The sequence below is a fragment of the Giraffa tippelskirchi genome, chromosome 4 (assembly GCF_054371585.1).
Source record: "Giraffa tippelskirchi isolate mGirTip1 chromosome 4, T2T-mGirTip1v1.2.pri, whole genome shotgun sequence".
Lineage (NCBI taxonomy): Eukaryota > Metazoa > Chordata > Mammalia > Artiodactyla > Giraffidae > Giraffa > Giraffa tippelskirchi.
In genome coordinates this window covers 36,828,884-36,850,849 of record NC_137278.1, presented here as the reverse complement: position 1 = coordinate 36,850,849, position 21,966 = coordinate 36,828,884, and the positions used below count along the sequence as shown (strand labels likewise).

Here is a 21,966-nt window from a genome sequence, read left to right as displayed (position 1 = left end):
GCAGTGATAGGAGTTCCTCTGGGATGACATATACAGGTTGCACTCTGTAAGTGGCCCAGCCTGGGGGCTGGTGTGGGTGCCTGGGTATGCACTAGTGGGCTGGAAGGAAAGGGAAGTGATTGGCTGACCAGACAGAACAGGAATCAGTGAGAGAAGAGGGGGACCTTACCCCAGAAAGTCACAGAGCTGATGACCTCTGGTACCTTGAGAGAGCCAGGTGGCAGGCCTACGGAACTTCCCTTAGGTGGGTGGTTCTTAGAATCAGATTTTCTGAAGGTCTCTGAGTGGCCTCTCATGCCTCTGGATTGTAGCAAGCTATTGAGATGCTAGCAATTTTGGTAGAGGCAGATGTGAACTAAAGTGTCCTGGGTGTAGGAGTAGCAAGTAGTTCTCACCATGCCCACTGTGTCAGGGGCCTGGCCATGTTGTCTGAAGGAGGAGTTAGGATGCCCATCAGTATACACTCAGTCTGAGGGTGGTCAGCCTGTGCAGTAGGCAGGAGGCTGTGTGGACATGGGAAGGTTTTGCACTGCCCACTCCAGAATACAAACAGTGGCTGCAGCATGGAAAGGCAGTAGATGGGCAGCCCTCAGAATTGGGAGAGTCCAACAATTAATGGAGGAGGTGTGCAGCAGATAGTACAGGTGGGAGTATGTATGGGTGGGTGCAGGGTTTGAAGAGCACTGGACTGATGGGAGTATCTAGGCCAACTCTACTCTTGTAGTGAGGGGCAGGTCTGAAATGAGGTCACTGCTGATGGTGTCCCAGAGGTATCTGGATGCTGGGAGTGGGTGCAGCAACCCTACTGGTTCTCTTAGGACTGTGCTCAACCTGGTAGAGAGGGTGTCAATGTAACTCTGAACCCATGCCAGATTTTGATGGACCGTGTTGATGGGCCAGGGGGATCCTGGGTGAACACCCCAGCACTGGAGGGGGGGCTCTTTGGGTAAATTATTTGCTCCAGCTATGTATTTTATGGCCCACGTGGTTCTGATGGCCCCCAAGGTTGGAATCAAGTACAGCTAGACTGAGCCAGGATTTGCCTGTCACTCACAGGTTTAGCTTGATCAAAAAACTGTGACTGATGTCCTCAAAGACTAGAGGACTTAGAATAGGCCAGCCACTGTGTTTCCTTGGGTATTTTTACTTTTCAGGCAGGCACCTAGTTTTAATGTCTCCTCTTCTCTTTACTTATCCAAGCCCTTCCTATCCTTTTTTATTTTGTCCACGTGGCAGGGTTTGCGGGATCTTAGTTCCCCAACCAGGAATCAAACCCGTGTCCCCTGCAATGGAAGCATGGAACACCAGGGAATTCCCCTTTTCCTTTCCTTTAAAGCCCAGAACAAAGTCTAATTCTCCCTGGACCTCTTGGTTCTCAAGGATCTTCCCCATTGTCTGAAGCACTTGAGAACTCTCCACACAAGCCAGCCCCTCAATTGTAGAGGACAAACAACCCCTAATTTGCCTACTCATCTCCTTCATGTAGGGGCACAGGTCATTTTTACCAAAAATGCTCACAGACCCGTCTCCCACCTCAATTAGGTCCACCAGACCTTTCTTTGGGGATTTTGGACTTTGTACTTTCGAGTTGAGCAGAGCAGTCAGTCCTGCTCTAGAGCGGAAGTGAAAGCCAGTTTCAGGTGCATTTATTGTTGTCGTTCAGTCACGAAGGCTTTTCCAACCCTTTGTGACCCCATGGGCTGCGGCATGCCAGGCTCCCCTGTCCTTCACCATCTCCTGGAGTTTGCTCAAATTCATGTCCATTGAGTCGGTGATGCTATCTTAGCATCTAGTCCTCTGCCACCCCCTTCTCCTTTTGCTTTCAGTCTTTCCCAGCATCAAGGTCTTTTCCAGTGAGGCGGCTTTTCACATCACGTGGCCGAAGTATTGGAGCTCCAGCTTCAGCATCAGTACTTCTAATGAATATTCAGGATTGATTTCCTTTAGGATTGATTTGATCTCTTTGCTGTCCAGGATGTGTTAGGAGCCAGAAATCCTACCAGAAGGAGCTGCTCTGTGTTGATAGTAATGAAGCCTCAGGAGAGGTAGAGATGGGTCAGATAGACCCTGGCTGCAGGGGTTCTGAGGCCTAACCACACCCCTGCTCCACCTGAGGATAGTTGTCTAGCCCTATTTTAGTGTCCATGAACCATTCATTCCTGTTTTTGCCTGAGCTGGTTAGAGTTGGCTTTTTGTTATATGCAATCAAAAATGCCTACCTACACACTTTTCTTGTCTTCCAAAGATAATGAATTATGAAGAATTTATATTATAAAGCAATATGATAAAGTGGAAAGAACATGCACTTTGGAATAAAATGAAACACTTTTAATGCTATTTCCAGTAAGATACTTAATCTCAGAGAGACTGTTTAACTTTATAAAAGAAGGAGTGGTGGCTAAATTCAAATAATGATGAGGACTAAATGAGAACAATGATTAAGTGAGATTGTAAATGAAAATGCCTGGAATGTAATAGGCAAATAGGAAATGTTCCATTTTCTTCTTTTCTCCTTAAAGGCAGGCTTCTATTCTGTGACTTTCAGTATCTCCATTCTGTGATCAATGAATTAAAAAACAGAAACTGAATTTTACCACCTATTAAGCTTTTTGTAGAGTAAAGAAGGAAATAAAAATCAAGTGAACAAGTAATTACAAGCATTAGTCTGAAACGTCAATCAATATTGCCTTGACACCTGAATCTCTTTCCTAGTTCACTATCACCTAAATCTCCCAAAAGGTTTATAATTTTATAATTAGGCCAACACAAGATATAATTTATAAAAACTAGTGACACTGTGCTTTATTTGAGAAGAGCATAAAAGGATATGATTGCAACTCTTTCAGGATGATCTTCAACATTTTGCCCTAACCAAGGTATTATTAATTTTCCAACATGGTAGTATAAGGTGGAGTGCTGCAGACTTCTTAGAGAATTAGGAAAAGGTTGAAACAAACTCTAAAGGTGAGTCCTTCAGGAAGGTAAGTGAGCTGGTTTTCTTTTTGTTTGTTTAAAAACTCTATCCAGGAATATCATCCAAGTTAAATGAAGACTATACACAGCAGCACCAAAAGGGCTATTTACAAGAAGAGTTTTTCTTCAAAAGAATTCACTTGAATGCACTGAGAAACTGCATCTTAGCTAAGAGTAGTTCACTAAGGAACAGAGCCATCTAAGTGTCTAACTAGTATTTAAAGTTGTCAAAGGGTGGGGATGTGCAAATTTAGCAGCAAAAGACTCTTGTTTTGCTTCAAGGGAAAGTGATGGTGGTCAGAGGAGCCAGTTCCAAGGGCTGGTCCAAGGGGGGCCGCTGGTCTTGGTACTCTGCCACATGCCCGTTGCGGTGGTGCCCATACTCAAACTTGATTCGAAGCTCACCAATCTTGGATTGGGGAAGAATATCTGGGATCCACTCGATGATGAAAGGTGTTGGCTCCTTTTGATCTGGGGAAGTGTTGCCTAAAGATAAAAAAGAAAATAAAAAAGAATTGATTAGTACAATTCCAAAATAAATTTTCACAAATTTTAAAATGAAAAAGAAGTTAAAAAAAAACAAAACTATATGAGAAGAAAAAAAGGGGGTGGGCAACAAGAACAACTGCTCTATCTATCCAAAACAAAATTTCAGGGAACTCTCTGGCATTCTCAAAATAAGACTCAGCCTTTATGAAAACAGGGCCAAAAGAATCATAAGGAGAGGCCAGGCTAAGAGGAAAAGACAGCTGGATGAGATGAAAAGGGAGACTAGCAAGAAAAGGTCAAGTTTCAAGGAAACCAGAAAGAGAATTAAAATCCACATGGTTCTAAAATATATTACAAATCTATAATAACCACAAGAGTGTTGTACTGGCATATATCGAGACAGACGAAAAGAACAAAACAGAAAGATCCAAAATGGATACAAAAAGAAGAGGAATTTAAGATAAGGCCAAAGTGGTATTTTCAATTAGTGTAAGAAATACAAGTAAGTGTTTCTTATAACAAATGGGGTACATCAACTACATAATTATCTGGAAGAAACTAAAAGATGACAGAATCTTACTTCATAACTTACATCAAGATAAAGTCCAGAATATTAAAGATTTAAATGTGAAAAACTCAGGTTAAAGAATACTCTTGAATAAATATAAAGTACTAGCATAATTAAAAATAAGCATATGGTATCACCTCTAAAACGTGGAGACAATAAACAGAGAACATAGTCCATTTAGCAAAAAACAGAAACAACAAAAAGATGGGGCTTTCCTGGTGGCTCACAGGTAAAGATTCTGCCTGCCAATGCTGGAAACACGGGTTCAGTCCCTGATCTGGGAAGATCCCACGTGCTGAGGACCAACAAAGCTCACGAGCCATAACTATTGAGCCTGTGCTCTAAGCCAGGGAGCCGCCAACTACTGAAGCCTGTGCTCCCTAGTGCCCATGCTCCGCAACAAGAGAAGCCACTGCAATGAGAACTCTGCACAGGGCAACTGGAGAGTAGCCCCTGCTCACCACAACTAGAGAAAAGCCTGCGTCGCCAAGACCCAGCACAGCCAAAAATAATAAATAATAATAATAAAAAACCAAGAAGACAGAAGACCAGCTATATTAATTATAGTAAAGGGGATATATTAAAATCAGAGAAAAATAAAAACAATATAATACTGGTAAGAGAGTCAACAAGAACAAAGTGTCACAAAAAAAGTTAAAAGGATGGCAGTCATCAGAAAAATGTAAAACAAAAGAAAGCTGGTGTCACTGTTGTAATATTGAATAAAGAAAAATTAAGGGCAAATGTTATTTTTAAATTGAACTGTTGCTATAGGCTGAATCTATATTCTCTAAAATTTCTCCCTAGTATTATTGTATCCTCCCCAAATTCATAAATTGAAAACCTGATCCCCAATGTGACAGTACTTGAAGGCGGGGCCTTTGGGAGGTGATTAGGTCATGAGGGAAGAGCCCTGATGAGTGAGATTGAATGCCCTTATTTAAGACCCCAGAGACATCTATGCCCTTTCTGAAATGTGAGGACACAGAGAGAAGGCTGCTGATGGCTATCTTTGAACCAGGATGCAGGCCCTCATCAGACATCGAATCTGTAGGAATCTTGGACTTCCCACCCTGCAGAACTGTGAGAAACAAATCCCTGTTGTTTATAAGTCACCCAGTTTACAGTATTCTGTTACAGCAGTCGAAATGGACTAAGATAATATAGTTACATTGACATCTGTCAATAACTCTAATGTACCAAAAAACATTGCATTACAATACTTAAAGGCGTTTGCTATATCAGAAGGCATTTAGAGAAACAAAATTGTAGTAGGAAATTGTATTACAACTCTGCTATCTAAGTTTTATAAATCTTAAAGCTATACAAGATTTTATATTGGATAAATAATAACACGTTTGCTTGCACAAATTCGTATCATACATTAGGTTAGTGAGAAAATATTTTTAAATTCTTTTAAAAAAATTGAAAAGGCACATCTTCTGAACTCAAAATAAAAAAGTAGGAATGGATAGTTAAGAATATAAAAATCAAAAGCCTCAACCAAATAGAAACTTTAAATACAAAGCATTGGGAACAGAGAAACTAAACTATGATTATAGGCTATTTAGATATTAATAATAAGAACCTTAAATGTTCCTATTATCAAACATGAATTTTAAAAAGTAACTGATAACTCCAAAAGGTATAAAAATTAAAAAGTTCCAAGAAAACGTTAGAAAAACTTTTTAAAGAGTTCAGAAAAGTTTAACAGACAAAACTGGAAAATAGTTCAAAACATACAAATCATTTTCTACATAACTATTACCAAGACCCAAAAAAGATAGCCTCCAAAAAAGAAATTGTAGGCAACTAATACTTATGAACAGATAATAAAAAATCCTAAATAAAGTATTAGCAAATAGAATCTACATATATGTTAAAAGAAAAAAGACTACATAGGATTTATTCCAGAAATGTAAGATTATTTCAATATTAGAAATTGATTCCTAAAATTCATATTGTACATCAACTATACTTAAATTTCATTGCACTTGGGTCAGTAGAGTTTATCTTTAGAGGTTTCTCAAAAGATGGTAAAAAGGTATTTAAAAAAAATTCAATTCCAAGGAGCTGCCTGGTGGTCTAGTGGTTAGGATTCAGCACTTTTACTGCTGTGGCCCAGGTTCAATTCCTGGTTGGTGAACTCCTGCAAGCTGTGTGGCAAGGCCAAAAAATAAATGAATAAATAAAAATAATTTTAAAAAAACTATATTAAAAATCAATTTTAGCTCCTAATAAAAATAACTTAATAAACGAAGGATATGCTATTAAAATAAAACATTTAATCTGAAATTAATAATCAATAGTTCATTATTTACTAGTGAAACTTAGAGCAGCTTTTTCCAGAAAAGTATTCTATATGAAATACTAATGGCATTCCCCTGAAAAGAGTTCACTGGTCAAATAAGTTGGGGAAAATTGAAGTTACATAAAGTTCAATACAAATCTGTATTTTAGGATCTTGTTAATATGCAAATTTATATGATGAGTTACTAAGAGAGATATATGATATTGTAAGACACTACTCACTACTGCCTCCCTACTCTAATTATAACATTTTCTGAGATCTGAGTGTATCTTACAACTAGGGAAGTTTTCATGTGGCGAAATTTCTTTTCGCACCAAAAGTTATTACAAAGTTGACGAACATCTTACATTCAAGGGTCTTCAAATCAAAGAAATACAGTATGTAGCATTTTTCAAACTTATCAGATCATGGAACACTTTTTTCAGAGAATATTTATCACTATCTCTTCTTCAAGACAGTTGGAAAGTGCTATGCCGGGGGAGTTTTACTATAGTAAAAACAATAATTTTACTATAATAAAATGAAAATCACAGCTGCTAGCTTTACTATTATTCATTGTTGCTCTTGAAGTTGTAGGCAATTTAACAAGAAAAAGACAATGGTATAAACATTTGATAGGAAACAAATTTGTCATCATTTTTCAAGTGATATAATTAGTTTCCCAGAAACCAACAGGTAAACAACTATCATCACTAATAAGAACTCATTAAGGACAGCAATTATACCAAAATCTGGAGAAGGGCATGGCAACCCACTCCAGTATTCTTGCCTGGAGAATCCCATGGACAGAGGAGCCTGGCAGGTTACACAGTCTCTGGGGTTGCAAAGAGTCGGACATGACTGAAGTGACTTAGCATGCATGCATACCAAAATCAAGAGCTTCCCATACGCTGGCAGTAACAAGTTAGACACTTGATAAACATCTTACTCACAAGAGTAGCCAAAAATATATTTCACAGGAGTTTGACAAAATAATTACAAATTCTAAATTTCTTCATGACATAGTTCACTGCCCTGAAAGTGAAGAATAGAGATGTCTGAAATAGTATGTCTGAAAGTGCTTATAGCCTAGTTAGTGGAAAGACAGGTGAGTGAGTACTGGGTGGCTAGGAGTGAAGGCTCTGACTGCCTGGGGTTGAAGATCAGCCCTACCACTTCACTAGCTGTGTAACTCTGGGCAGGTTACTGTACCTATCTTCACCTCGGTTTATTCATCTGTAAATGGGGATCACAGTATCTACCCCTGAATAGGGGGTATGATGAGCATTAAATGAATTAATATATGTAGAGCACTTAAAATAACAGCCAGCACAGAGCTCATTAAGTGCATTTTGTTGCAGGTGTCATTATTATTAAAATACCTCAGTTAAAAATACACAAAGCAAAAGCAATTCATCAAATACAAATGACTAACTGAAAAATTTACTCTCATTAATATTTGAGGGTAATGTAAATTAAAAGAACGATAGAATATTTTTTGCCTATCAGATCAACAAAGATTAAAAAAGAGAAACTCTTTCATACATGGTTAGCAGGAGTAAACTGTAGAATTAGTACCATCTTTCTGGACAGCAGTGTGGCAAAAAAAAATCAAAAGTCCTAAAAATGTAAATAAATTTTGACTCTCCAATTTCACTTTTTTTTAAAATAATTTTATTTATTTCTGGTTGCACTGGATCTTCGTCGCTGTGCAAGGGCTTTCTCTAGTTGTGGTGAGTGGGGGCCACTCTCTAGTTTTGGTGCTCGGGCTTCTCACTGTTGTGGCTTCTCTTGTTGCAGAGCTCAGGCTCTGGAGTGCAGGCTCAGTAGCTGTGGCACCCAGTCTTAGTTGCTCTGAGGCATGTGGAATCTTCCCAGACCAGGAAGCAAACCTGTGTCCCCTGCGTTGGCAGGCGGGTTCTTTTCTGCTGTGTCACCAGGGAAGTCCTCCAATTTAACTTTTAAGAATTTATCCCCAAAAATATCCTAAATAAGTTAGGAAATAATTAAGGCCAAATAATTAAGGTTTTTCTAAAAGGAAGTTAATTATAAAAGGAAGCATTGTTTGTAATAGCAAAAAGTCTGACATAACTTAAACTCAGGGTTGATCAGAGTGAGATAACGTAATGAATGAATTTTATGCAGCTGTTTAAAAATGTCATGTTCACAATAGCCAAAAGATCAAGCAATTCAAGTATTCAGACAGATGAATGGATACACAAAGTGTGTCTATACATATAATGAAACATTTCTCAGCCTTAGAAAGAAAATTTGACATATGCTACAATGTGGATGAACATTGAAGACATTATGGTACATGAAATAAACCAGTAACAAAAGGACAAAAATCGTATGATTCTAATTCAAGTAGTCAAATTCATACAGACAGAAAGTGGAATGGTAACTAGGGTTGGGGGAGGCAGGAATGCGGATTAGTATTTAATGGGTACAGTTTCAGTTGAGGACGATGAAAAACTTTTGGAGATGAATGGTAGTGATGGTTGCATAACAATGCCAAAGCACTTTATGGCAGAAAAATTTTATGCTTAAAAATGGTTAAAATGTTAAGTTTTATATTATATATGTTTTATAATAATAAAAAAGTCTAAAATAATGTTGAAGGCAGACATGGAAAGTTGTTCATGATATATTTTTAAGTGGAAAAAGCTATTTAGATATGATACCATGTTTCAGAAACTCTTCCTATGCGCAGAAAAAAAAAGAGTGTACACCAAAATCTTAATGGTCATGTCATTTATGGTGGGTGGGATTGTGCTGTGTGCTAAGTCATTTCAGTCATGTCCAACTCTTTGCGACCCCATGGACAGAGGACCCTGGTGGGCTTTTCCTGCAGCCTGCCAGGCTCCTCTGTCCACGGGATTCTCCAGATAAGAATACTAGAGTGGGTTGCCATTTCCTCCTCCAGGGGATCTTCCCATCTTCTCTCTTACCTCTCCTGCATTGGCAGGCGGGTTCTTTACCACTAGCGCCACTTAGGAAGCATGGTGGGTGGGATTATCGGTGGTTTTTATTTTTCTTTATGCTCTGTAGTGAAATCAATGATTTCTGTATAATGAACAGGTATTACTTCTCTATTTTAAAGGCAGTGGCTCAAATGAAACATAACACCTTATCCTATGACTGCCTTTACAAAATGTATGAATGTGTCTTCTTTGCTTAAGGTCAAGACCCAAAGTCCAGGACAGCATAATACACACAGCTGACCTTCAAAGGAAGGTGTGCTATTGAAACCACCAATTTACTTACCAACTTTGAGAAAAGTTTTTAGTTCCAAGGGTCGCAGCACTGGTTGCTTTTCTATACGACCATAGGTTTCTGCTATGCTCTCTACTTCTACTTTAGGACATTTAAACAACTCATAGGTCCCATCCCGGTTCTGGATAAAACTCCGGGTGATTTCCAAAGGCATCTGGATATGGAGACAATACCAAGAAAGGTGAGAAAGGAAAACCTTTACAAGCGGACAAACACTGGATGACAATAGGTTTTATTCATTCTGGTTTTATTCATTCTTTCAAGTGCACTCAAAACTTTTCCTTGTATTTTCAAGTAAATTTTTTCAACAATTCTGCTTTTTCTTCTACATATTGTTCACGGCTTTCCCTTTTTTTCTATAACTTTAATTTGAACTCCTGCAAAACCCTAGTGAACTGAACCCCTATTACCTTCACGGCTACATAACTGCTGCTGGCACAGATCTGCTTTAAAGTCATTTTATTCCTTCCTCACTGATCTGCTGGCAGCAGTCTTCTCCTAAAAACTCTACTGACAACACCTACAGCTCATGTCTTGTGTGCTTCCACCATCCTTGGCACTGAGTCAGACAAAGCCTGAACTGAATTTTATCTTTGCCACTAAACAGCAGGCTGAGCTACCCACAGCCTGTTTCTCATCTGCAAAATACAGTCCATACCAAGTCATGGCTGTGAGCTGGAATGGGGTGATACAGGTAAGTGATGTGCAACAGACAGAAACTCAGCAACTTGACTTTACTCTGGGTTGTTTCAGTGCCTCCCTGTACATCATGTGTTTCTTTCTGTGACATCCTGCATTTAAAGAAGTTCCTCCATTGTCTTTGGGGCTAACATAAATCTTCCCTAGTGTTCACATGTAAGTTCTACAGATAATAATTTATTATTTTTCTGAACATAACAATGCCTTGCAATCAAGATAATCTTAATGTATTAAATCACATGATGTTGAGTTTTCCACAATATTCTATCATCATAGGAAGGGAAAATCCTCAAGATTTTAGGATCTGCTTGAAAAAAATATTTAAAAATGTCTACTACTATCCCTGTAAAAAGGAACAAAAACTAAGAATCATTTCTTTAATGAGAACTCAATTGCAGTTTGGAGAGGGACACTAAATTGTGCTGGACCTACTGACTTCACAAGTAGCATATCATCTCAAATTATACATATACTTCCCAGGTGCCTGCCAGTTAATCTATGGCTCACCATAGATAGTAGGGTAGCATTATTTAACTTACAAGAAAAAGTATCCTTGTTTTCTCATCCCAAAGGCAAAGAAAAAAGGATGCTCCAATTTAAAAAAGAATACAACCTCAAGTTCCAGTGAATACCTGTTAAAATCAGAGTTCGAACCATAAAGTCATGAATGTTCCTGAATAATCTCTTAGGATGAACAAAAGGAATTCTCTGTAGTGTCCATAACTCAACGAGCTGGTGCTTCCTGCACTTGCTTCTCTCTCTTCCCCACTCTGCCCTCCCAGTGTTATAGAAATCAGCTCTTACCTCCGGGGTATCTAAGATTTGTTTAACCTGCAGGATATTCGTGATATGCCAGGTATACTTGGAAAAGGTTCCCAGTGGCAAGGCATCTTTGCGAACAAAAGCTTTAATGTAAAAAAAGGGGACAAAATTAGACTACTGAAAAATAATAGCATTACCTGTGCTCTTTCACTGAATTTGTCATTTTAGTTTCTAGAAAGTGCAGTGAAGTGATATTCGTGCCTTATAGAATCTTGCCCTCTAAAAAAGAAATCCTGGGCTTTCCTGGTGGCTCAGTGGTAAAGAATCCGCCTGCCAATGCAGGAGACATGGGTTCAATCCCTGGTCCCAGAAGATCCCACATGCTCTGGAGCAACTAAGCCCATGTGCCACAACTACTGAGCCTATGCTCTAGAGCCTGGGAGCTGCAACTACTGGAGCCCGAGCACTCTAGAGCCCATATTCAGCAACAAGGGAAGCCACTGCTATAAGAGTAGACCCCGCTCTCTACAACTAGAGAAAACCCCACAGGCAGCAAGGAAGACCTAGCACAGCCAAAAATAAATTAAAAAAAAAAAAGAAATCCTATTTTTTCTTTTTTGGCTGTGCTGCATGGCTTGCAGGCTCTTAGTTACCTGACCAGGGATCAAACTCAGGCCCTGGCAGTAAAAGCACTGAGTCCTAATCACTGGACCACCAGGGAAACCCCTAAAAGAGAATTCTAGAAGCAAATCTATACACAGGGTTTCGGCAAAATGTGGTGAACCAAATGATATGGATTTTTGCTATATGAAGTCTCTGATGCTTCCCTGAGATACTAATTTTGGGCATCTTAGAAACTTCTTTGTTTCATAAAACTACAGACACAAGACTCCATTATAAAACAGCTTCTTACAACTTTAGATACGTCAGAGGTCAAATCAGAGTCCTTAAAATAATTACATGGAGTTTAAATCTTGCTCATGTGGTTGCCAATCTATTACCCTGCCTCCCGATTATAAAGGAGTTCCACTGAAGGGCCTAAAAATATCTAAGGGATGGGTTAAAATTAATGTATTAGACCTAAAGTGTAAACGGGAAGAATCAACATTGTCTCAAATGTTAGAGAGATAAGGTGTAAAGATGGGAGATTTTTATGGCCCTAAACAGAGTGATTCACAGTTTGTACCATTTAAAGTGAAAGTGAAAGTGCTAGTTGCTCAGTTGTGTCCAATTCTGTGATCCCGTGGGCTGTAGCCTGCTAGGCTGCTGTCCATGGAATTCTCCAGAATTAAACTTCAGTCCCTATTATATCATCAAATAACAATTTACTGAAGAAATAGCTCCCAAATCACTGCTGATGGTGATTGCAGCCATGAAATTAAAAGACGCTTACTCCTGGGAAGGAAGGTTATGACCAACCTAGATAGCATACTGAAAAGCAGAGACATTACTCTGCCAACAAAGGTCTGTCTAGTCAAGGCTATCGTTTTTACAGTAGTCAGGTATGGATGTGACAGTTGGATGGTGAAGAAAGCTGAGCACCGAAGAATTGATGCTTTTGAACTGTGGTGTTGGAGAAGACTCTTGAGAGTCCTTTGGACTGCAAGAAGATCCAACCAGTCCATCCTAAAGGAGATCAGTCCTGGGTGTTCATTGGAAGGACTGATGTTGAAGCTGAAACTCCAATACTTTGGCCACTTGACTCATTGGAAAAGACTCTAATGCTGGGAAGGATTGGGGGCAGGAGGAGAAGGGGACGACAGAGGATGAGATGGCTGGATGGCATCACCGACTCGATGGACATGTGTTTGGGTAGACTCCGGGAGTTGGTGATGGACAGGGAGGCCTGGCATGTTGCAATTCATGGGGTCGCAAAAAGTCAGACACGACTGAGTGACTGAACTGAACCAGCTATAGATACTCTTGGGCTATTTGCCCCTAAGCAATCTTTTCTTCCTCCTTTTTTCTCCCTCATTTTCCTATACTACCTAATAAGTACCTTGAGATCTCTAGTAGAAAGATATTATATAAAATCGAGAACTAAGTACCAAAATACTGTAATGATAAAATGTATCAAGCCTGAGAATCACTCCAAAAAGAAAATCTCCCTTCATCAAAAATCAGGAATCGTGAAAAACAAGTTTTAGTGTTTGACACATACTGTAATATGCTTCCAAGAAGCCAGCCCAAATACCAACTGGAGCTTGCAATGCTTTTGTTGAAACTGGCTCATATCTAGAAAATACCCAACTTCTTGGTGGGCACCTTCATTGCCCTTCATTGGTGGTTCTTTTATCAAGTTTTTGCTTTTTGAATCTTTTCATCAACTCTTACTAGAATAAGCATGAGGCCTTTGAAGTGTGTGATCATTATTCTAAGAGCTGATGGGCTAAGGCTTCATGCTCTGAGTATGTATCTAGAAGACCTAATCCTGAAAATCCTGCACAGTTTTTCCCAAACATAATTCTGTAAGGTCCAGACATTTATGGCTATTCCTAAAGAAACATCTCATACCTGTGGTAGAGTTGGGAAGCCGTTTCTTCGCGCTGCCGATGGATATTCTCTGTTGCAGGGCATCAAAAAAGGACTGAGGAATGTGGAAAACCAGTGGCTCTGGTTTGCCTACAGGAAATAAGAACTCATTTAAAGAAACACAAGTGGGCTTTCTGGTGTGGAGGGAAAAGTGGAGGAAATGGAACTGATGGGCAGTAATAACTAAAAATACCACCGAGATTTCTTTATACAGAGGCAAAAACGAGCTTTGATGGACCTTTATGGGTCTAGCACTGTCACTTGCCCTACTCCTGATCCCTTGCAATTATATCCAATTCTTGTCATCTACCAAAAATAACTTTTCTAGTCCTCAATTTTGTAAACACCACCACAGCACAGACTTCTCCCTTTAAAGAGGACATGAGATGAGAACATTGAGGCTGAGTTGAGAAGGTAAACTTGATTCACTCCTGCTCACTCTCCCAGGCACTTGCTGCTTGCATTCATGCTTTCAGATGGCCAGAACTGTGAATGCCAGAGACTGCAAAGTTAGGACACTTTATCCAATAAGCATCAGTTTTCTCTCTGATCTGAAGGTAGGAAAACTGTTTGAAAATACTTAACAAACTTCTTTAACAAACTTGCAAAACACCAGGTCAACAAAATGTCAACAGAAAGAGTGTTCAGGGGAGAGGTTGAAAAAATTCAGAGTTTTTCTTACGAACTCTGCCCAAGGGTCAAGCTCCAACAGAGCAAAACCATCCAGAACCAAGTGGATTAATAGGTAACTTCCACCTCCCTGGATGCAACTTAAAGAGCAGTTCTTAAAGACAGTTCAGATACCTTTTTTGAAATAAAGATCAAACCAAGAAAAATAAAAGGTTTTCTGGGATTTCATATTAAGATTTTATATGCTTTCAATTGATTTTACCTGCTTAATTGAATGTAGAATGTCAATAACAAAACTGTCATTGCTTTTGAGCCACTATAATATTAATATACGGGAATCCCTGGTGGCTCAGATGGTAAAGAATCTGCCTGCAACTCGGGAGGCCTGGGTTCAATCCCTAGGTTAGGAAGATCCCCTGGAGGAGGGAATGGCTGTCACTTCAGTATTCTTACCTGGAGAATTCCATGGACAGAGGAGCCTGGTGGGCTACAGTCCATGGGGTCACAAAAAGTTGGACATGACTGAGTGACTAACACACTTTTGCATATTAATATATATGCAGTTGATTTTATTTTTAGCCATGTGGCATGACTTGCAGGATCTTACTTCCCCAACCAGGGATTGAACCTTCGCCCTCAGCAGTGAAAGTGCGAAGTCCTAACCACTGGACCATCAAGGAATTCCCATATAGGCAGTTTAGAGAAGTCACTGAAGAAAGGAATTTTAAAGTCTTTCATCTTGAAATTAGATTATAAGCTACATGCAAAGATCATTATGACTCTAAAAGTGCTAACTCACCAGAACTCAGCTGATGGGATGCTAGGGTTTAGGTTTATAAATTAATCTTGAAAAACCCTTGTAAAAGACTCAGAATCACAGTGCTGGAGAGAGCTGATGGTGACTTTGACAAAGGTGGTAGCAATAGAGATGGTGAGAGAGGGTGGTATAAGGAATGGGATGAAAAAGGACCATAGTTTACAGCTTACATTATTGTCAATGTTCTATGTTTTAGGAGGTGGGTTAGTAGGTATTTATTATATTATTTCAAACAATATATAAATGAATGAAATTTTAAAAGAAAAGAAAAACAGACTCTCTTTTTAACCTTCCCTAGTTTTTTTTTTTTTTTTTCCTAAATGATCTTCTATCTTTGCAGCATGCAAAATCTTTAGTTGCAGCATGTGGGATCTAGTTCTCTGACCAGGGATCAAACCCAGGCCCCCTGCACTGGGATCATGTAGTCTTAGCCATTAAACCACCAGGGAAATCCCTAAAGTTCCCTAGTTTATTTTGTTTTTCCAAAAGCAACTTCTAAAATTTTATTTCTGAATAAATTTTATTTATTCTGAACCAAGGTAAATAAAACTAAGCATGTATTTCAACACCTCCATTCTTGTTCCTTTCTTCACCATGAAGCCACAACTGCTCCAACCCTTCAACTCATCTCCTCCTCCTGAGTGTCTTCTGTTGGGCTACTATTCCCTTTGGGGTGCTTTGTATTTAAAATGATATTCATAAACTTAACATATTCAGCAAAAAACATCAAAATGTTGTGAGGTTTATAAATAATGCTATGAGGAGTGTTTGAAGACCTGAGATGTATCACTTGGAAAAGAGAAGATCTGTCATGCAGGCCAATGGGTGTGTGCAGCAGCAGGTACTGTTACTTGAAAACAGGAACAGACTTACTCCACGTGGCTGGAGCCCAGACTAAAACCAACAGGAAGTATTATTAGCAAACATTTCCACTTAGTATGAGGAAGACCTTCCTCACAGCTCTCACTGTCCAACAATGTTATGAGCTGCCTCAGAAAGGAGTGAGCTGCTCACCACTACACAAAACCTGAAAACCATCCATCAAGGATGCTTTTCAGGCAATGGGCAAGGCCTGGTGGATGGTCCACTTCTGAAATTGCTGAGGTTCTATGAGGCTATCATGATCAACCCGAATCCAGCTTGTGTTCTCCAATCTTCCTTAGCATATCTGTGCTATGTGCTATGCTTAGTCGTTCAGTCATGTCTGCCTCTTTTCGACCCCACGGACTGTAGCCCACCAGGCTCCTCTGACCATAATGATTCTCCAGGCAAGAATGCTGGAGTGGGTTGCCATGCCTTCCTCCAGAGGATCTTCCCCATTCAGGGATCGAACCCAGGTCTCCTGCATTGCAGGCAGATTCTTTACCATCTGAGCCACCAGGGAAGCCCTTACCATATCCATGTAATTTTATATAACTATCTTATTCTCACATGTTTAGATTTTTTCCTCCCATGCTTTAAGTTTGAGAGTTTAGAATGACCTTCTAAGGCATGTTATCTCCCTCATCAAATACACATCCACGCACACCCTAAGACCAAGGCTGTCTACTTTTACTTATTATTTGCTGTGGTTTTTCTTTTCCATCACCAAATTCAATTTTGTTCGTCCTGCATTTTAATTATGTGATTACTCCTTTATTTCATTTCGATTTCTATCCTCTTGTGGTCCAGTGCCCTCTAGACTGAAGCCCAATTACTTTTTTTTTTCAAAACAGAGTAGAGCTATACACAATCACTTTAATTTCTCTGACTTTCACCAACAGCGCAGTTAGATGACCAATACTTACCATCAAACTGATAGTGCATGGTTTGATGGATGCGTTCTGTGACACTGGCAAGCCAGTCTTGGAAGGATAAGGTCACTTGTGCCTCATCTAACAGCTGACCACAGGCTAGGGAAAAAAAAAAAAAACTCTTCATTAATTTTTATCTTTTCTTACAGAATTTAACACTTACCTAAACTCTGAAAAAGCTAAGGAGTTTATACTACATAAAAGAGCAACAAGCCGAAATTCAATGACAGTAGGTAAATTAAGTGAAATGGAATACTGCAGGATTTTCTTTTTAAAAATCCATCTAGAGAAAGAAAAAAAAAGAAATAGAAAGCTCGGAGAGACTAATGGGTTTAACATTATTAACCACAGAAAGTTTGCAGCCTTTCAACATCAAACTGCAAACTGAAGAATGGTTGGTTTAGAGCCATTAATTGACCAGATTCCTGAAGAGTATGTTTATATACTGACCTACCATTCTATTTCTTCTCCTGAAATGTCTTCATGTGTCTGAAGTATATATCCCCTTTTATAAAGACGTAAAGATGGAAAACTGCTATTCATTTAAAATTAAAATTCTCATAGGTAAAAGCATCTAATGATAAGCTGAATTAAAAGCTATTTTTCTTTTTTCTTTGTGTCAAAGTGATACTTTTAACTTGTTTACTTCCTGACCTTCTACAAACATTTGTTCTTGGAATGTGTAAGTTCTTAATTATTTAGTTAATTGAGATTTGGTCTTGTACTATTTGCTGACATGACTGAAGCAATTTAGCATGCACACACACATGTACCATCTGCTATTTATGTATTTATTGGTCTTGTCTTCAAAACCCGAGTGTGAGCATAGGGATGACCTCTAATTTTTAATCACCCAGCCAAATGATATGAGACTTAAGAAGATGTTGATCCCTAAACATACAGGCTTAACTCTTCTGCACAGAAAAGTGATATATATATATCATATATATATATATAAATTTATGAGTTATACTCAAATTAAGTCATTCTGTCTCAAAAATTCAGAATGATAGCCCTGCTACTGCCTTTCAGTGTTTTCAAATTTCACTAATTTTGTATTTCTTAACAAATATTTAGCATTATATAACTGTAAAATGTGTTTCTTCTTCAGTTTTGAACCACCCATACCAACTGCATGTGGGTAATGAGCAACAAAAACAAAATATTCTACAAAATCCATGATGCTAAAGCATGTCAGTAATTTTTGTTGCATTTGTTATTTAAAAGACAATTTGGTTGTGAGCCTGTTTTGAGGCAGTGGGAGGGACAGTACAGATCTTGGCCTCAGTGCCTGCTACTGTTTATCTAGGGGGACAACATGCAACATTTCATGTGATTATATTGCTCTGGGCTTCTTTAGGATAATTTTCCACCTCTTTACCCTATTTTGGGGAAGGGACACTTACCCTGCCTTTTTAACGAAGAAGCAACCACAGGCTTTTTCAGGCCACTTTTCCTTAGATTACTGCTCACTGCATCTGGAGGTAGCAGGGAACTGTTCGTCTGTGCACCTAAACCACAATCATCATAGTGTTTAATAAGACATCTGCAGAGTATAAATCATTTCAACATTAATTTCTGAAGTCTAAAACATATAAAAAGTCTATGCTGATTTCTACATTAGCTTAGCTTCAGTTTCTAAAAGGAATTAGCATTAGCCATTATATATAACATTTAAAGTGTCTTACACTCTTTACAGGAAATTGGTGGGGGGACTAGAAATGAAAGGAAGAAAAGAAGTTCACCCTTTGTTCTACCTCTCAGACAATCACTATCAATTTTCTGGTGAAGTAGCATCCATTTTCTTTTTTATAAATAGTTTATTTTGCTGGTTTTGTGATTTTAAGAACCTGTAATTACATCCGCCTTCATGGATCACTGCCTTGCCATGGCGAAGGGGCTTGCATAACTCAATGAAGCTATGAGCCATGCTGTGCAGGGCCACCCAAGACCAATAGGTCATAGTGGAGAGTTCTGACAAAATGTGTTCCACTGGAGGAGGGAATGGCAAACCATTCCAGTATTCTTGCTGTGAGAACCCCATGAACTGCACAAAAAGGCAAAAAGATAAGACAACGAAAGATGAGCTCCACCCTGCTCGCTCCCCGCCACCCCTGAGGTCAGAAAGTGTCCCCTATGCTACTGGGGAAAAGTGGAGGGCAATCACTAATAGCTCCAGAAAGAATGAAGCAGCTGGACCAAAGCAGAAATGTTGCTCAGTTGTGGATGTGACTGGTGATGGAAGTAAGTCCGATTCTGTAAAGAACAGTATTGTATAGGAATCTGAAATTTTAGGTCCATGAATCAAAGTAAATTGGATATGGTCAAGCAGAAGATGGCAAGAGTGTTGAACATTGACATTTTAGGAATCAGTGAATTAAAATGGACAGGAATGGGCAAATTTAATTCAGATGACCATTATATCTACTACTGTGGGCAAGAATCCCATAGAAGAAATGCAGTAGCCCTCATAATCAACAAAACTGTCCGAAATGCAGTACTTGGGTGCAGTCTCACAAATGACAGAGTGATCTTCGTTCATTTCCAAGGCAAACCATTTAATATCACAGTAATCCAAGTCTATACCACAACCACTGACACTGAATAAGCTAAAATTGACCAGTTCTATGAAGACTTATAAGACTTTCTAGAACTAATACAAAAAAAAAAAGATGTCCTATTCATCATAGGGGATTGGAATGCAAAATAGGAGGTCAAGAGATATCTGGAGTAACAGGCAAGTTTGGCCTTGGGAGTACAAAATGAATCAAGGCAAAGGCTAACAGAATTCTGCCAAGAAAATGCACTGGTCACAGCAAACACCCTTTTCCTACAAAACAAGAGATGACTTTACACGTGGACATCACCAGGTGGTCAATACTGAAATCAGATTGATCACATTCTTTGTAGCTGAAGATGGAGAAGCTCTATATAGTCAGCAAAAACAAGACCTGGAGCTGAATGTGGCTCAAATCATCAGCTCCTTATAGCAAAATTCAGGCTTAAACTAAAGAGAGCAGAGAAAACCACTAGGCCATTCAGGTACAACCTAAATCAAATTTCCTGTAATTATACAGTGGAGGTGACGAATAGATTCAAGAGATTAGTTCTGGTAAACAGAGTGCCTGAAGAACTATGGACAGAAGTTTGTAATATTGTATAGGAGGCGTGGACCAAAACCATCTGCAAGAAAAAGAAATGCAGAAAGGCAAAGTGATTGTCTGAAGAGGCCTTACAAATAGCTGAGGAAAGAAGAGAAGCGAAAACCAAGGGAGAAAGGGAAAGGTATACCCAACTGAATGCAAAGTTCCAGAGAACAGCAAGGAGAAACAAGTGAAAGTGAAAGTCACTAAGTTGTGTCCGACTCTTTGTGACCCCATGGACTATACAGTCCATGGAATTCTCCAAGCCAGAATACTGGAGTGGGTAGCCTTTCCCTTCTTCAGGGGATCTTCCCAACCCAGGGATCAAACCCAGGTCTCCCGCATTGAAGGTGGATTCTTTAGCAACTGAGCCACAAGGGAAGCCCAAGAATATTGGAGTGGGTAGCCTTTCCCTTCTCCAGCGGATCTTCCCAACCCAGGAATCAAACCAGGGTCTCCTGCATTGCAGGCTATTCTTTACCAGCTGAGCTACCAGGGAAGCACACAGAGAATCAAGAAGGCCTTCTTCAATGAACAATGCAAAGAAATAGAGGAAAAAAACAGAATGAGAAAAGACTAGAGATCTCTTCAGGAAAATTGGAGATATCAAAGGAACATTTCCTGCAAAGATGGGCACAACAAAGGACAAAAACGGTATGGACCTAATAGAAGCAGAAGAGATCAAGAAAAGATCGCAAGAATACACAGAACAACTGTATAAAAAAGATCTTATTGACCCAGATAATCATGATGGTGTGGTCACTCACCTAGAGCCAGACATCCCAGAGTGTGCAGTCAAGTGGGCCTTAGGAAGCACTGCTGCCAATAAAACTAGTGGAGGTCATGGAATTTTAGCACAGCTATTTAAAATCCTGAAAGATGATGCTATTAAAGTGCTGCACTCAATATGTCTGCAAATTTGGAAAACTTAGCAGTAGCCACAGGACTCGAAAAGGTCAATTTTCATCCCAATGCCAAATAAGGGCAGTACTAAAGAATGTTCAAGCTACCAGACAATTGCACTTACTTCCCATGCTAGTAAGGTTATGCTCAAAATCCTTCACTCTAGGCTTCAGCAGTACTTGAATTGAGAACTTCCAGATGTACAAGCTGGGTTTAGACAAGGCAGAGGAACCAGAGATCAAATTGCCAACATTCACTGGATCATAGAGAAAGTAAGGGAATTCTAGAAAAACATCTCCTTCTGCTTCATTGACTACACTAAAGCCTTTGACTGTGTAGATCATAACAAACTGTGGAAAACCCTTGAAGAGATGAGTATACCAGACCACCTTACCTGCCTCCTGAAAAACTTGTATGCGAGTCAAGAGCAACAGTTAGAACCTTACATGGAACAACTGAATGGTTCAAAATTGAGAAGGAGTACAACAAGGCTGTATATTGTCACTGTGTTAACTTATATGCAGAGCACATCATGCAAAATGCAGGGCTGGATGAGTTGCAAGCTGGAATCAAGACTGCTGGGAGAAATATCAATAACCTCAGATATACAGATGATACCACCCTAATGGCAGAAAGTGAAGAGGAACTAAAGAGCCTCTTGATGAGGGTGAAAGAAGAGAGTGAAAAAGCTGGCTTAAAACTCAGTATTGAAAAAATAAAGATCAGGGCATCTGGTCCCATTACGTCATGGCAAATAGAAGGGGAAAAGGTGAAAGCAGTGACAGATTTCCTCTTCTTGGGCTCCAAAATCACTGTGGATGGTGACTGTGGATGGTGACTGCAGCCATGAAATTAGAAGACGATTGCTTCTTAGAAGGAAAGCTATGACAAACCTAGACAGTGTATTAAAAAGCAGAGACATCACTTTGCTGGCAAAGGTCCATATAGTCAAAGCTATGCTCTTTCCAGTAGTCATGTATAGATGTGAGAGTTGGACCAGAAAGAAGGCCGAGTGCCGAAGAATTGATGCTTTCAAAACTGTGGTGCTGGAGAAGACTCTTGAGAGTCTCTTAGACAACAAGGAGATCAAA

The 21,966-nt window shown here is 39.3% G+C and overlaps 1 protein-coding gene and 1 non-coding gene across 5 annotated transcripts in view; both read right to left on the bottom strand.

Annotated features, from left to right (window-relative positions):
• Window positions 1–2,773: 2,773 nt before the first annotated feature.
• The window catches only part of C4H2orf42 (chromosome 4 C2orf42 homolog), a 35,227-nt gene continuing 16,034 nt past the window's right edge, over window positions 2,774–21,966 (bottom strand). For all 4 annotated transcript variants that reach the window (XM_081594468.1, XM_081594466.1, XM_081594467.1 and 1 more), the window contains exons 5-10: window positions 18,236–18,340; window positions 16,824–16,928; window positions 13,572–13,679; window positions 11,100–11,200; window positions 9,588–9,750; window positions 2,774–3,459 (exon numbers count right to left, since the gene is read on the bottom strand). In XM_081594468.1, the coding sequence (XP_081450594.1) occupies window positions 3,251–3,459; window positions 9,588–9,750; window positions 11,100–11,200; window positions 13,572–13,679; window positions 16,824–16,928; window positions 18,236–18,340 (791 nt within the window). In that variant the 3' untranslated portion in view covers window positions 2,774–3,250. The remainder of the gene's footprint in view (window positions 3,460–9,587; window positions 9,751–11,099; window positions 11,201–13,571; window positions 13,680–16,823; window positions 16,929–18,235; window positions 18,341–21,966) is intronic.
• On the bottom strand, window positions 14,827–14,899 carry TRNAE-UUC (transfer RNA glutamic acid (anticodon UUC)). The gene has a single exon. It is a non-coding gene; the product is annotated as a tRNA-Glu (tRNA).